The following is a 14,427-nucleotide window of genomic DNA, read 5'->3' as shown; positions in this document are numbered from 1 at the left end:
TTGTTATTTTCCGCCCCCTTTTAAAAGGAAAAAAACCTTTTTTTTTTTTTTTTTTTTTTTTTTTTTTTAACAAAGGTTCAGCCTAGTTTCTGACACATATAAGTACCACAGTGGATATCCATATTTTGCTAAATATGGCTGAATTCTTGTCAGTCTGGGCATTCATTCACCGTTGTTCATATTTGGAGGAATGTTCAAAGCATATTTAACTGACAGGTCACTGGAGGTTCTTCCTGCTCAGCCTTCTCAGTGCTTGCTTTTTTTAAAAACATTTTTTGCATCTACAAGTTCCCTTCAAGGAAGCAAATGATTAATGAAACATTTTCAAGAAAGGTCAATGTCTACGTTCATCCACAGCACCGATGAATGTTTTTTATGTGCCGCCGATTCAGTCGCTGTATATTCGGTTTTGGTATTTTTGCTCGTCTTTTTCCTGCAGTGAGAAAAGCCAATTAGTCAGGATGACATGATGCACAGTCTGTTTGGTATATGTTTATTCATGAAATGATGCTGCCCTAAAAATATTTAAATTATTCACCATGTTAACTGTGTCAGTCTGCATATTCATTAATATTACAAATTAAGTAGAATTCAAGTAAGTAAGAAAGAAAATACAGTTTATGTATTTCATACTCTGAATAGATAGAAATCACAAACTGCTGTAAAACAAGAAGAAAAAAGACAAAAGAACATGCTTAAAATATTGAATTGACAAAATTACTAGAACAAAATGAAAAATAAACATACTAAATTAAATAAAATAAAAGTTGCAGAGCTATTCTTTACTTGTCTATATAAAAACATATCCAGCTGCTTTAAAAAAAAAATGCTTCAGTCATATCCTTGAAGAAACAGATTTTCAAAATGCAATCCACAACGCTACTGCAGGATGAGCGGGAACGATGAAAACCCTTTGACCTGGAAATGGAAGAGCCAGGTTTTTCAAAATAAAATCAAAACTAAGATTAAATGCTCAACAGCCTGGAGAACTCAAAGCTGAAAAGATGTGAGCTCTTTTATTTGTACCTGATAATATCACAAGAGCTGCATGCAGTTTGCACAGTCTTAAGTTGATCTGCAGCTGATTTGATATAATAGGGAAATCTATTATGGTAATCTAGGAGAGTCTAAACATCTCCACATTTCACAACCTCTGTCTCAGTTCAGAAATAAAAGCTATTCATTGAACTGAGCTATTGAACTGTTCAAAACCAACACCCAGATTTCCGACGCTCAGTTGTATAGAAGAGCTTACAAAGCTGAAATATATGCTCATTAGATGAGTCACGTAATCAGGGACAATATCATGGTGTCTGTTATGTCTGTGTTCATCAAGAGAAATTTGGTACTTTGCCATTTCGTCATTTCTGCTAGGCAGTCAATTAAACTAGGCAGTTAACTAAGCCCTATGGAGTACATCTGGATCTTCGTCTGAGGGAGATCGTAAAGAACAGTGACTAGAACACACCTTTGAGGAGCCAACAGTGCAGAGCTGCCACTTCAGTTTGAACCTGATTTATAACGACACAAGATGTACAAAGACAGCAGTTTTAACACTCAACCAGTAATCCTAAGAAAGCTTTTCAGTGTATACTCAAAAGTGCCAGAGATAGAGGAGAGGTCCAAACTTTTGAACTCTCATTTCTCTGCTGGCATCAACTGAAGGCTGTGAAATGACATCTCTGAAAACAACATGGAGAGTCATATCAGTCATCATTTGTTCATATTTACATCTATTAATCTTAAGGTCTGACTCTACAAAGTAGTGCTGACTATTTTCATTATAGGAATGTTTTTATTTCTAATTAACAATACCGTGTCAAATAAATCAAAGACTGAGGAGAGGCAGTTACTCTGGTTACTCTGGTTACGGTCGTTACACTTAACCCATAAATTGTTCATGAACCTGGCAGGTTGTTATTTAAAATGTATTTTATTCAAGTAAGACGTGTGTTTCTGTTAAGAAGTGAGACAAACATCTCCTGAAACATATAAAAAAAGATTTTAAAAGGATGATTAGATTCAAAATTAACACATTTTTCTTTTATTTTTATCAATAATTCAATGAACAACAACAAAAAAAAGAACTATAGTAGTATTACAACAATCAAACCTTTTCTTCTGATTTGCAACCAGATTTTTTCAGATCTCTGTCTTGTTGTATGTGAACATTGATCTTTGGTGATAAATGATCATGCTGATCAAATTTTCAAACAGAAAATATAAAATGTGCATGTCACATGGGCAAAATAATTTGTTTTACATTTTATTTCTTAAGTTTGTTTCATTCTATTTTATTTTGTTTTTCTATTTTTCTTGATTGTCTTTTCTGTCTGTTCGAAATAAATAAATAGATAAAATTAAAGCATTACTTTAAAGCTAAATCTGACAGGGAAATGAATAATGAGGAAAAATTTTGCTTTAAAGGCATGCGTTACGTTTTTGTGTCATGCCATATCATGACACATAAAGTAACACCTTATGACTAGCTACCCGGAAAGACAGAAATTAATAGAGGTTTGCAGGTGTGCTTCAAACCTTTTCCTGCTGCTATAATTGCTTCCTCATAGTAATTATACATTTGAGGTGTGTAGTATAGTTTCTACAGAAACAGGTCACTATGGAGCTGTGTTGTTGTTTACCCACCTCATGGCTGGTACAAGTAACAGAAATCCCTTTAGGCCAGTTTAGGGTTAGAGGTAACCTTAACCTCACTTCTTAGGCTTCCTGTGCAGCTAGCCAGCCGGATCTTAGCACCAAAAAAACAAACAAACATCTTAATACTTATGAACAGACAAAAATGTCATTTTCTTGATTAGTTTATTTATGAGTTAAGTTATTCACATTGGTTTTGACAATAACTTGAGGGATAAATTGCTGTTTTGCAGGAAAGTAGCCATCTACGAGTTCTAAAAGCTCCCGTCACTAACATTTACCTCTTTCTTCGTTTGTGTCAGGAAAGTACCGTCCAGGCAGAGACAAGCCAGATCCCAAGACATGGAAAGCAAATTTCCGGTGTGCCTTGAATTCCCTCCCTGACATCTGTGAGCTGCGGGAGCACAGCAGGAAGCGAGGCAGCAATGCCTACAGAGTCTACAGGATGCTGCCCAGCTCTCAAACACGCAGACGAAGGAGAAGTAAGCAACTTATAAATTGCGACACCCTTTTCATTTCTTAAAAGCCTTTCTTACCCACCTCTCAATTCAATCCTGCTCTCCTCTTCGCATCAGCGGGACTGTTCAACAGACCGCAGGAGAGGCCGAGAGGTTTAGAAAACTCCAGAAGTGATGACACATACACCTCACAGCAAACCTGGCAGCCTACAACAGCACTACCTGTTACAGACCCACCACATAAGGTGGAGACCTGTGTACAACACAGCTTCAACAGCCCTGAAGTACAAGGTGAGTTATATAGTGCCTTGTCTTTCCTAGATTGAAGGGTTCAATGTTTCTCAGTTATAGAAGATTCATAAGTATCGTTTTGTTTCAGGAATGTGGGAATCCAAACCTGTGGAGCAGGAACCAAATGAAGCTGTCTGTAAGGTAAGTATTATTTTTTCTGACAGAAATGGAGCTAAAAAACGATGAAGTAGCAACAGTTGCCTGAAAAGGCTACTATAAATTAAGGATCCATTTGACAGATTTAAGACATATTATATATATTTTCCCCTGTATGTTTTTTTTTATCTGAGTGTTTTGTCTCTTGTAGCTGATGGACCATTTAGGCAGCACTGACGTCTGGAACCAGACATGGGAGCAGAGAGGATGGAGGACACACACTCAGTGGGAACAACCGCAATGTACGGCACTTGTTTCTGTTTTCTTTTGACCTCAGTTTCATTCTGTTCATAAAATTTGATTATTATACAAAGTGTCATCGATTCCTAAACATGATGACATTCTGCTATTAAAAATCTATCATTTTATTTCATAATTCCAAACAGCAAGTGCGTTGTGAGCTACTGAAACAAACAGCCATGCACATTCACACAATTAAATACTGTCTTTTTTAAGATTCATAAATTAGCAGCTAATAAATTTGTACTTTCACTGTGTTCAGAGCTGAGAAAACCAGTAATGGTTCAGGAGGAACAAGTTAAAAAAAAAAGTCAGAAAGAATAACTTCAAATCTCTATTTGAGATATTCCTGAGCAAGTTTAATCAATTATTATATGATATTGTTTTCTACACTATAAAATAACTATTTAAAGGAAACATGCCAATACTCTGTTGCTACCATGTTGCAGGGCATGGTTTTGCATTTGTCAGTCTTGCAAAAAAAAAAAAAAAAAAAAATTGCTCTTAAAGAGTTTTGTTTTTGGAACAGAACAACAGTTTCGATGCATAAGAAACAACAAAAAAATTTAAAGAAATATAAATTCATGAAGCAAAATATGATTGCTTTGCATTTTGCTTTCATTTTGAGATCGTGATTCTGTTTAGGAAAAGACATGCTGGTCCAAGTGCAACCATATTGACGAGGGTTTGACTGAATCAAATCCACGTCAACACTCTGATTTTAATGCTGCTGTGAACCCCCCAGGCGCCGGTGAGGAGAACCCGTATCCTCTACAGACGGAGAACTACGGCGATCTGTTCGGCCCAAACTACGTCAAAGAACTCTCAGACTGGTCCACACATCAGCAAACACTGATGCTGTAGCTGTTTGCCTTCTCCCTTTGTTCTGTATTTATCAACGTATTTGTTTAAATGACATTTTCCTTCATGTGCTTCTGGTTGTTTCCTTGTTTCTGTTGAGCCGACTGCAAAGTTACTAAGCTGAATGAAATAAAGCTGGGGAGCAACGGACGTTATTGCTGTGTCAATCAGCCTGCGTGCTGGGAACGCTGGAATGAGAGGATCTGGTTCCAAGCCAAGCTTTAATGCTGCTATCATCATTTGTGTTCACTCTGGTTCAATGACTCAGACTCATTAAAAAGACTCCAACTGAACAGCAGCAGAGCTTTCAGGGTAAACAGATCAGATTTCACCCAAGCGCAGGATTTGGTATTGATCTCCTGTCTATTTTTGACTGGCTCTGGATGTTTTTACTAATAACAACTAAGTCAGTGCAGGAAAATAAAATAAGAAACATGATAATGTGTGTGTTTGTGTTTTTAAACTCAATTCATAATTTGCTCTTTTTGTTTTGTTGTTGTTTTTTTTTTACCAAGAAAATTGAGTTCAGCCTCATTTTGCTATGCAAGTCATAAAAAAATTGTGATTCTTTGTCTTTGTGATTTTTTTTTTTTTGTTTTGTTATTGTTGCTGGTTTTTAAGAAGTAATTGTCTGATTTTGTTTTTGTTTATGTTAATTTGACCACCAGTTTTATGCCCTTACTGTGAAGTATGAATGAAAAATTAATTGTGCCCAATTTTGATTGCTGAATTTTCCTTCACTCACATCTATTGTACATTGTTACACCACATATCAAGTGTTAATATGCCTTTTCCCAGTTCCTTTAACAGAGTTTTGATTTTAAGTAGACATGAGGTGGTTTTTATAACATGGAGCAGCATTATAATCTACTGCCAGTCTTTTATTTTGTAGCTTTTAATGAGTTTATTTGTGCTTCTGGGCTTAGTCACAGCAATTAATTTTCAATTGCCCCATTAGTAAAGGAAAGTTACCCAACAGTTATCCAGTTAGAACAGAAGTCAAATGAGACATGACCTGACAGAGCCAGGCTTACACCAACTTCTGTGCGCAGCAGTTATGTAACTATTCAAACGTTGGCTGTTCAAATTCATGCACAAAATATGTATCATCTCAATTAATGGGGAATATGTCAATTCTTACAACTTTCTTGTTCATCTATGTTCAGTCTTGTGGCTCTTTATAGTTATTTTAATACTCATACTCAAAATTAAGAAATATACAGTATATTTGGCATTCTGATAAAATTTTTAAATGGGCCTAAAATGCATCATACAATTTACAGATTAAATTAATTAGAGCTTCTTTTAACTTTTGAACGCAGGTGTTCAGCTGCTCAGTGTTTCAGGACTTCTTGCATTACATGCTGTTCTTAGCAATGTAAATAACCCCTAAAATTACTACAACTGCCTGGTCTTTGAATTAAGCACCAAATGTTCTGGTTGTTCCAAGCCAGCTTGGAGTTAAACCGTCCTCTTCTTCGATCTTTTCACATTTGACAGCCTGAGAACAAGATAGAAACAAACAATCAATCAATCTAACTGTGCCTGGATATTTCAAAACTTTAAACAGGATGCTCTTAGAGGAACTGAGGCTCAGTCATAACAAAGGATAGAAGTAAATACCCTTTGTCCACATTACATACTTCCTTGTGAACAGCACCCCATGGATCCAGATGGTAAACACCACTCAAGTAAAGACACATTTAAAGAACTGAAAACTGCATTCATTGACATGATTTGGACATGCACAGAGTAGGGATAGTGAGTATATTGGTAAAAGATTACCGAAATGCCAGACAGGAGGCCTAGAGGAGGATCAAAAAGGATATTTATAGATGGAGTGAAAGAAGACATGAAAGTAGCTGGTGTGAGAGAAGAAGATGCAGATGATAGGGATGGAGACCAATGACTCTCTGTAGCGACCCCGAAAAGGAAAAGAGAAAAGGAAAATAAGATATTGGCATGGTCTACATGCCAGATGACCTGTGAGGTGACACAGGCATAATCCCCCTGAATGGGCCAGGGAACGTCTGCTTTGGATGAAGAACCAGTGAGCCTCAGTGCTGTAGTTTCACATGGACGATAAAACAATGCCTGCCGATGCTGTTGGGAATGTCAAGAAGCATCTTATTCAACAACTAAGCAGTGCTTTCACCAGACAAATCTTTGGAGGGTTTTTTGTGTTACAGTCTGGGCAGCTAGCACTAACATACACCTCGAAAAGGGTATTGTGAGAGGTTGATACTAGATCATTAATCAGTCATTGTGCCTCTGAATGAGTAGATGAGACCTGGTTTCACCTTCATGGTTTCCAATGCTTTCCCCACTTAAGTTGAAAGATTGAGGAACAATTGTGGATGTACCTCAAGTGGAATGTCCTGCATCTTCTCCAGTCCTGAATCTCATAAAACACTCATGGGATTTTGTAATCAGGAGTCTCCATGACCTGAGGCTAGTCTTTCATGACTAGAAAGTCATGTGTGAACAGGCAAACCGACTTAAATGTGTCACATGCTATTTTCAAGAAGTAATTGATGACTTAAGGGCACATGACAAGCTACCGAGGCTCAGCCATGTTTGTTGTGATATAGCCACCATCATAGTTAAATTGTTTCAATAAATAGTTTGAAATGAAGAAGTCATAATTGCATCTACTGCAAAATCTTCTATTTGTAATGACTAAAGTTTGCCTTTTCCATGTTTTCAAAAGTCAAATAGGTTAAACGTTTTGGGAGAAAATTTAATATTCATAATATTATATATTATTATTATATTATTCATAATATTCATAATATTCATAATTTTCATATTTATATGAAAAACAACATCCATGGGGCAGCACAAATCTGGTGAGAAAACAGTCAAAAACATTAGTCAAACTCCAAACATTTGGTCTCATCTTTGTCTTAGAAGGTCCAAACCTGGAGTTGGACGGTGGAAATTTGAAGAACCAGCCTCGACTCCCTCCCCTTTGGCCAATCTACTTGCAGTTCACCGTAGTGATGAATTACCACTTGTAACAAAGCTCAAAATGCCGAAATTCTGTCAGCATTCTGATAGATCCGCAGAGTTGTTCTGCTCAGGTTGTGATGAGGATTGTTACTCGGATGTGCAAAAGCATGTCTCTTCAAGTTCCTCCTAACAGCTGTCACTAGAATAACTATTTTATAATAGCAATCCATGCTGGTGTCGTGCAAGTGTCACTTTTTCTCACGTAACCAGGCTGTTGTTTCACTTGGCTACAGAACTTAGCTCTTGTAACTTCATTCAGAGACCATCATTTACCCTCTGAGTTCATCTTGAGTTAGTTTCACTGCAGCATGTTGTTTAGCCCCTAAAAGTCACTTAGAGCTAATACTACACTTTGTGAGTTTAAGTACTCATATGCAATCCGACTGAAGCTGCAGTCAAACACTCTCCAGACACGGAGGGAACAAAGTTGCCCGAGCTAAAGCTAATTATTATGTCTAAACGTGCAAACAGATAATTTGGAGAAAGCTAGTATTGATTTAATGCCATCTGGGGACATTTTTGATTAGTGCCTTACACTGAAGTGACAAAGACAATGCAAGTTGGTGTGACAACATATAACATTTATTTACCCAGAAAAGGAAAAAAAAACAAACAAACAAAAAAAACAAACAGCTGAATATCCCTTTAAAGTGGGAACTACATGAAGTTAAGTCCTGAGAAAAAGAAAAACATTGTGCCGACTCTACCTTCCCTGTAACAGCTTACAGAACAGAAAATAGGCATGAATGTGGATACATATATTTATCACGGAGTCATCACTTTTATACATCACTTATCTTATGTACAGCATCATCATGAGTCATGAAAGGTATCCCAAAACGATTGATCTACTTTGTCACATTCAAGCAGTCCACTAGCACAGCCTGCTGGTCACACAAATGTACTGCAATGCCAGTTTGACTACTTCATGTCTTAGATTTCTGTGGATAAAAAAAAAATAAAAATTACATAAAAGTCTGTTTTACAGAGAATCACTACACAGACAATACAAAGGAAACAGGCCGATGTGTCAAAATAGTATTTTCTAAACGTGACTTGACTTAATTTCATTAAATCTGTCATGTAATAAGTCCAAAAGAGAAAAGTTAAGGCTGTTGATGGATTTACAATTACACTGCATTTTCTAATGGCTGGTACCAATGTTAAAATTTGAGTTCTTTTGTACCTTTTAGCATGCTGCACCCAATACATTCAATCATAGTATAGACAAAATGCGACAATGTTTACAAAATTAAAGCCTCCTTGATTTTTAAATATTTTTTTTTTATTATTTCTGATTAAATTTTCAGTAGTTATTGATTTGGAAATAACAAAAAGGTCCATCTCAAGTGAGAAAAAAAAAAAAAGTTAGACAAAAGATGCAAAATCCACCCTGATCACTGAACAACCAGCAGAGTCAGACAATAGCTGCATTTGTTTACTTTTCCCCTTTAAAGGAAAGTTTGTGTGCTTGTGGAAATGGCAAACCCTTTAAAGAGAAAGGAAAACTACAGCAGTGGGAGAGGATCTGTACCTACACGGTACGAGAATAATACTTTTTTGTAATAACGAAAACTTACTAAAGTCTACATGAGAAACTAAAACAGCTAAAGACAAAACGTATGACAACTTTAAGAGACGTGTGAGCTCAGTTCTACGTAAGACGCTCCGAGAACTTCATGGGGGACAGAATTACGCCACACTAAAACAGGGATTACCAGTCAGATAAACTGGGACTTCTTGGTGTGCTGGTGAAAGATACAATCAGTTACATTTAACCGGATGAACAACTTACATTAAATCTGTCAAAGTCTGCAACACTAACCGACCTCAGAGGAACAGTCCGCCCTTGCGATCTGTTTGAACCAAGTGTCATTATTTGCCTACAGTTTGTGCACAATGACGGAAACAAAACGCATCGTTTTTAAAAATGATTTCTTTTTCTATAAAACACTACAAGCATGGTTGTTGCAGCAATGTGCTTCTAACATTTAAAAAAATAAACATTACTTAGGAAGGCAGATGAGGAAGCTCATAGGTTATTAAAATTCCATTAAGCTTCAATCTGAATGATTTTAAAAAGAAATGGTTGAAACTAAAGAGAAATCCCTAAGGATGTGTGTGTACAACGTATAGTCCAGTGTATCCACTCGTTTTCAAGTTTATTACAAAACCAGCAACCTTCAACCCTGAAAGCGACTCAGAAAAGCAAGAGCAATTCTCAGAATAAAAATCTGAACCTTTATGCCTCGCTTAATTTTAATCTGTCGTTTGATAAACCTCTGAGAATGAAGAAGAAACTGAACGTTCTACATATTCAGTGTGGCCCAGCCACCATGAGGTCCGTTCACAAATCAAATCAATAAATTACAGGCATCCAGTGGGCTACAACAGCAAATGTTTCTGAAAATGTTTTCTCATGCATACACACAAGCATACAACCAACTGACGATATGAGCTCTAAACACCTTAATCTACCCTTAACATTTGCTCCTTACAGTGCAACATTATGGCAACAAATGGAAAGCAGTGCTTTCATTTAAAAAAAAAAAAAGAAAAAAAAAGAGGAGGAATGGAAAATAAAAAATATGTACACAATCTTGGAAAAGCAGTAGTTTCATTTTTTGGTCCTGGGTCCGTTACAGACAGAACTGCTTTTTCTTTTTCTTTTTTTAATTCTTCCATAAAACAACAGTAGTTTTCACAAGTCTGAAGAGCTGTGGGGGAAAAAAATCAGGAAGAAACATTAGGATTTGCAGCACTGGAAGTCAATGTCTACATTAAATTGGAAGTTGTTTTGTTAAATTGGTTCTGTTTTTAGACCTCTAGTTAAAATACAGTTTCTCTCTCAAGCATGCTATTGTTATCCTAGCTCAGCTGAATAAACAGCAGTTTAATTAAAAGAGAGGAGCAACTAAAGGAATGTGAAATGGGAGTTTAAAAACAAGGCAGAGTGCCACATCAACAAAAAAGAAGACATGTCACGGTTTAGAACCCGATATGTGATACTAAAATAAAATAAATACATAAACACATTCTACTAACAGCTAAGTCAGTGTCTCAAGATAAGCTGAAACGGTTTTCAGCAAAACAAAGTTTATCAATAGGGGATAAACTTTGTTTTATCCCATTTGGGGAGAATTTTCTCAGTATAATATGATCAGACACAGAATAAATGCGTTGTGGAGCATCGCTCCAGTTTCCTCACAAACACACACAAGAGCAGCTTGCAGCTGTGTGCCATCAATGCTGAGACATAGCATGGGTGGGGTCAAAACAAAGACTTTTAGCTCTACAGCAGATGTTTATTCATGTGTTAAATCGAAAAGCCCAAAGGCTGCGGTATCAGAAAGTCTGCAGAGCGGACATGTTGATTTGAGTTGTTATTATTTTACACACTGCAGTAAAAGAGGCAGAGGAAGCTTTCAAAGGAGATGACCGGATTAAACATTGCAACCTACTTATCAGATTTTATCAAGAATGCTGCTCTGCTCTGATAAGAAACACTCTTGAAAATTACATGAGGAGGAGAATTGATTTGTCTTGTTTGTTCTCAAGAATTAAAATAATCTACACTGCAGATTCTATTAATTACAAGCAAATAGAAAAAAAAATAAATGGATTGAAGCAAACCCATCTCACCTCACTACAACTGAGAACCCTCTGAGCCACCGTGTGTGTAGCCTCCTTTAGACTTCATCTGGGCCTGAACAAGATCTACCTACAAAAAGATGGAAATGTTAAGCAATGGTCACAGTGTGGTGAGTTCATTTGATTAAACTGTGGGCAGTGAATGAAGCTTACTGATGGCAATCCAAGGCCCATGTCTCCTGAGCCTACATGTGTGGTGTGAACAAAGTTTGTTGGCTCCCCGATCATGGAGCGGTCGATTCGTCGCCGCCGTTTCTGAAGAAAATGCAAACAGATATATTCTTTCAAACCTCTTAGACTAAAGTTGGCACTGCATTAAATACAACATCCAAACAGCAATTGTGACTAATGTTCTAAAAATTACTTTCTGTTAATCAAAAACACACAATTAAAAATCAGAAGGTGGCAACATTAATAATTACATAGTATTCAAAATGGCTGGAAGTTGAGCTAAACAAATGCACCAATAGGTCTAAATTTATTCAGATTCCCTGTGTTTCCTCTTCACTCTAAAAGCAGAATTTAACATTAGTTGTACAAAATTTCTTCCTTTTTTTACTTGGTTTCCATCCAACTCCCTAGATATATTATTATTCTGCAGTCATTGTAAACAAATGTTCATTTCGTTTCATTTTACAACTTCCTTCCTTCAAATTAGATGAAATGCATGTTTTGTCCCACTCACATCTGAAGCTATTTTAGCAGGTTAAAATGCAACATGTCCGACCACAGCACAAAACTTACAGTTGAATAACTTCTTAAAAATGACACGCATCCACTTAAACTCAAAGGCTTCATCAAGCCAGGAACAGTTATTTTTCAGAGGAAATGTCTCACTCACTGGTTGCGGCTGCTCTGCAATGCAGCAACTGAAACAAACCCAGAACTCAGTCATCCTGAGGCAGACGAAGAAGCCGCAGCAGTTTCCTCTCTCAGCTCAGACGTCTCTCAGCGTCTGTCTTCCTGTTCGCCGTTGCCAGAGTCACAAACACCCACCGGAAACTGCTGACAGAAGAGCTGCTGGTTCCTTTGGAGTAAAGTGTTGGCACAAGAACTGCTCCGCAGAAAAAAATAACAGGAGAGCGAACACACCTGTGTGAAGAGTGAAAAAGCATAAATTAATTACTGCGATAAATGTGTCACAACTAGCCGTGAACTAGATCCTTATATGTGGTAGGGGAAATTCAGCAGAAAACGCCCTTATTTTCTGCTACTGATTCTTGTATTCTTTGTTTTGACATTTAAAAAAAATAAAATCACTCAACAGATGAATATTTCAGGATTATTGTCACAATACACCATGTAAATGTCATTTATCTTGGCTATAAAAAGTTCAACCCCGTGCAAGCAAGTAAAAAGAGAAACTCTCTCAACTTCTGAGATCTTAGTCACTCTCCCACAAGCTGAATAAGCTGTTAAGCTAAGAGTTTCTTTAGCTTCTGGTGGAGGTTTTACAATGATCAGCACATTTTCAGTGCTCTTATTAGCTTTACAGATTTAGTAAAGCATCCTATTGAACAAACAAGTGATCAAATGTCAATGCTCCCTCTAGCTGATGCAGTGTACTGGATTATCAAGTCTGAATGAAAGTTAGGGGGTTACTGAGGAGATAAGACAAACACTGTTGTGCTTAATGAAGTCTCAAAAATGTTGATTGAGAAATGAATGAGGCCAACAAACTCCAGAAAGAAAGATTTCGTCAAACTATGAAAGATGAGAAAAAAACACACAGAAAGCGACAAGGATGGCATAATGATAAATTGAACTCCTGTAGCCTCAACCTACAGGGCCTAGCCACTTCAATCTAATTCAAATGTTAAATACTTGAGCTGTCTAAAGGGACTCGGTGGTTTTACCCCAACTGGCTGAACGTGTAATTTCAGATTATGCTCTCATCTTACAACTCACAGCTATCGGACATTCCTGCACCTCATAAAAACAAACAGAAAATTTAAAAGCCTGCAATGAGCCGTCATAAATATTACATCCGACATCCCTTACCCGGAAAGAAATGTACAAGACTAAAATAACTAAACATTCATGAACAGAAACATTTTTTTTGTAATGAGGTTACAATAAATGTTTTGGATTTATCTTTTTTCCTGCGACTCTGATAGGCGGTTCAGTGACTTTTTAAACTTGATATTTGGGGGATGAAATAAGACGTACAACTATTGTAAACCTCGCGACTCTTCCAACATTAGTCAAACTTAACTTCAGTTAATTCATATCTTTTACAGATGCCTAGGCTATTTCTGTATAAAGTAGCACATTATTCGCCAACCTATTTTATAAAACCGGATCAGCTGTTTTTGCTGCCCAACAGGCAGTGAAAGGAGGATCAAGTGTTCCCTCAAATGCAAAGAGTTTGCTGACAAAGTCGCTCTCCCAAAACTGAGTTACTGACTCCGCAGCTGACAGAACACTCGGCTGACATTGAAGTGACAGTGCGCACTCAGCGCGTAGGAGAAGCATACACTTAGCTGGCACCGAGTACAGAGAAGCTTAAAGTTGGTCCTAATTGCATCTGATATCTTTAAAGGATTAAGTATTACTGCCTGTGATCTGAAAGTAATTGCTATTTACAAACAAATGAACGTTATGTAACTACGCGCCGCTGCGGCAAAAAAAGACTCCCGTCTTCAAATGATAAATGTGACAGCTACAATTAGATTTTAAACACCGACTCTATTCCGCTGATTCAAGATTTATTTCTAATTTCAATTTATTTGGTGGGTAGGGCGACTGTCAACAGCAAACTAGGGTTAACTGTCAGCTGCTACCACGGTTAGCTCACATGCTAACCTCGCTAGCACCCGAAGCTGAGTTTTTTTTCCTCTTGACAGCTACTAGCCTACTAGGCTAACTGAGCTCATTTCCGATTACCAAGACAAGAATAGGAAGGTAAAACTAGGTTGAAAATAAACAAGCGTCCGTATATATATTGCTAATAACATGTCAACTATCCATAAGGCGTTTTAATTTTAAATTTAAGAGGTTAAACTCACCAGAAGGTGGTCGGTTTACCGGAGGGAAAGGCAAGTTCGACTTGAAAGCAGAATACCCCAAAAACCCGGAACTGTGCCGACTGTTTACGTAAGAC

The 14,427-nt window shown here is 37.1% G+C and overlaps 2 protein-coding genes across 2 annotated transcripts in view; one reads left to right on the top strand and one right to left on the bottom strand.

The window, feature by feature from the left end:
• The window catches only part of irf1a (interferon regulatory factor 1a), a 12,494-nt gene extending 7,111 nt beyond the window's left edge, over positions 1-5,383 (top strand). Inside the window, exons 3-7 of the mRNA XM_015037342.1 lie at positions 2,958-3,137; positions 3,231-3,404; positions 3,493-3,545; positions 3,712-3,802; positions 4,546-5,383. Coding sequence (XP_014892828.1) covers positions 2,958-3,137; positions 3,231-3,404; positions 3,493-3,545; positions 3,712-3,802; positions 4,546-4,664 — 617 coding nt within the window. The 3' untranslated portion in view covers positions 4,665-5,383. The remainder of the gene's footprint in view (positions 1-2,957; positions 3,138-3,230; positions 3,405-3,492; positions 3,546-3,711; positions 3,803-4,545) is intronic.
• A 2,850-nt stretch (positions 5,384-8,233) lies between these two features.
• Positions 8,234-14,417, bottom strand: cdc42se2 (CDC42 small effector 2). The gene is made up of 5 exons (XM_015037340.1): positions 14,333-14,417; positions 12,166-12,416; positions 11,478-11,579; positions 11,316-11,394; positions 8,234-10,390 (listed from the first exon to the last, which is right to left on the bottom strand). Exons 2-4 carry the CDS (start codon positions 12,217-12,219, stop codon positions 11,320-11,322), a joined length of 231 nt encoding a protein of 76 aa, XP_014892826.1. The 5' UTR covers positions 12,220-12,416; positions 14,333-14,417; the 3' UTR covers positions 8,234-10,390; positions 11,316-11,319.
• Between the last annotated feature and the right edge of the window lie 10 nt (positions 14,418-14,427).

The sequence above is a fragment of the Poecilia latipinna genome, unplaced genomic scaffold (genome assembly GCF_001443285.1).
Source record: "Poecilia latipinna isolate Pla-1442-1.1 unplaced genomic scaffold, P_latipinna-1.0 Scaffold402, whole genome shotgun sequence".
Taxonomy (NCBI): Eukaryota; Metazoa; Chordata; class Actinopteri; order Cyprinodontiformes; family Poeciliidae; genus Poecilia; species Poecilia latipinna.
The sequence above is the reverse complement of the archived record's forward strand: the minus strand, read 5'-3'. Positions and strand labels throughout refer to the sequence as shown.

What these genes read in the sequence shown, in the direction of transcription:
- cdc42se2 (XM_015037340.1), bottom strand. Translation starts at nt 12,219, where the DNA reads ATGACTGAGTTCTGGGTTTGTTTCAGTTGCTGCATTGCAGAGCAGCCG. An exon ending in TTGCAGAGCAGCCGCAACCA is followed by an intron (nt 11,580 to 12,165) that starts GTGAGTGAGACA and finishes CATTTTCTTCAG; the next exon opens with AAACGGCGGCGACGAATCGA. An exon ending in TGGGCCTTGGATTGCCATCA is followed by an intron (nt 11,395 to 11,477) that starts GTAAGCTTCATT and finishes ATCTTTTTGTAG; the next exon opens with GTAGATCTTGTTCAGGCCCA.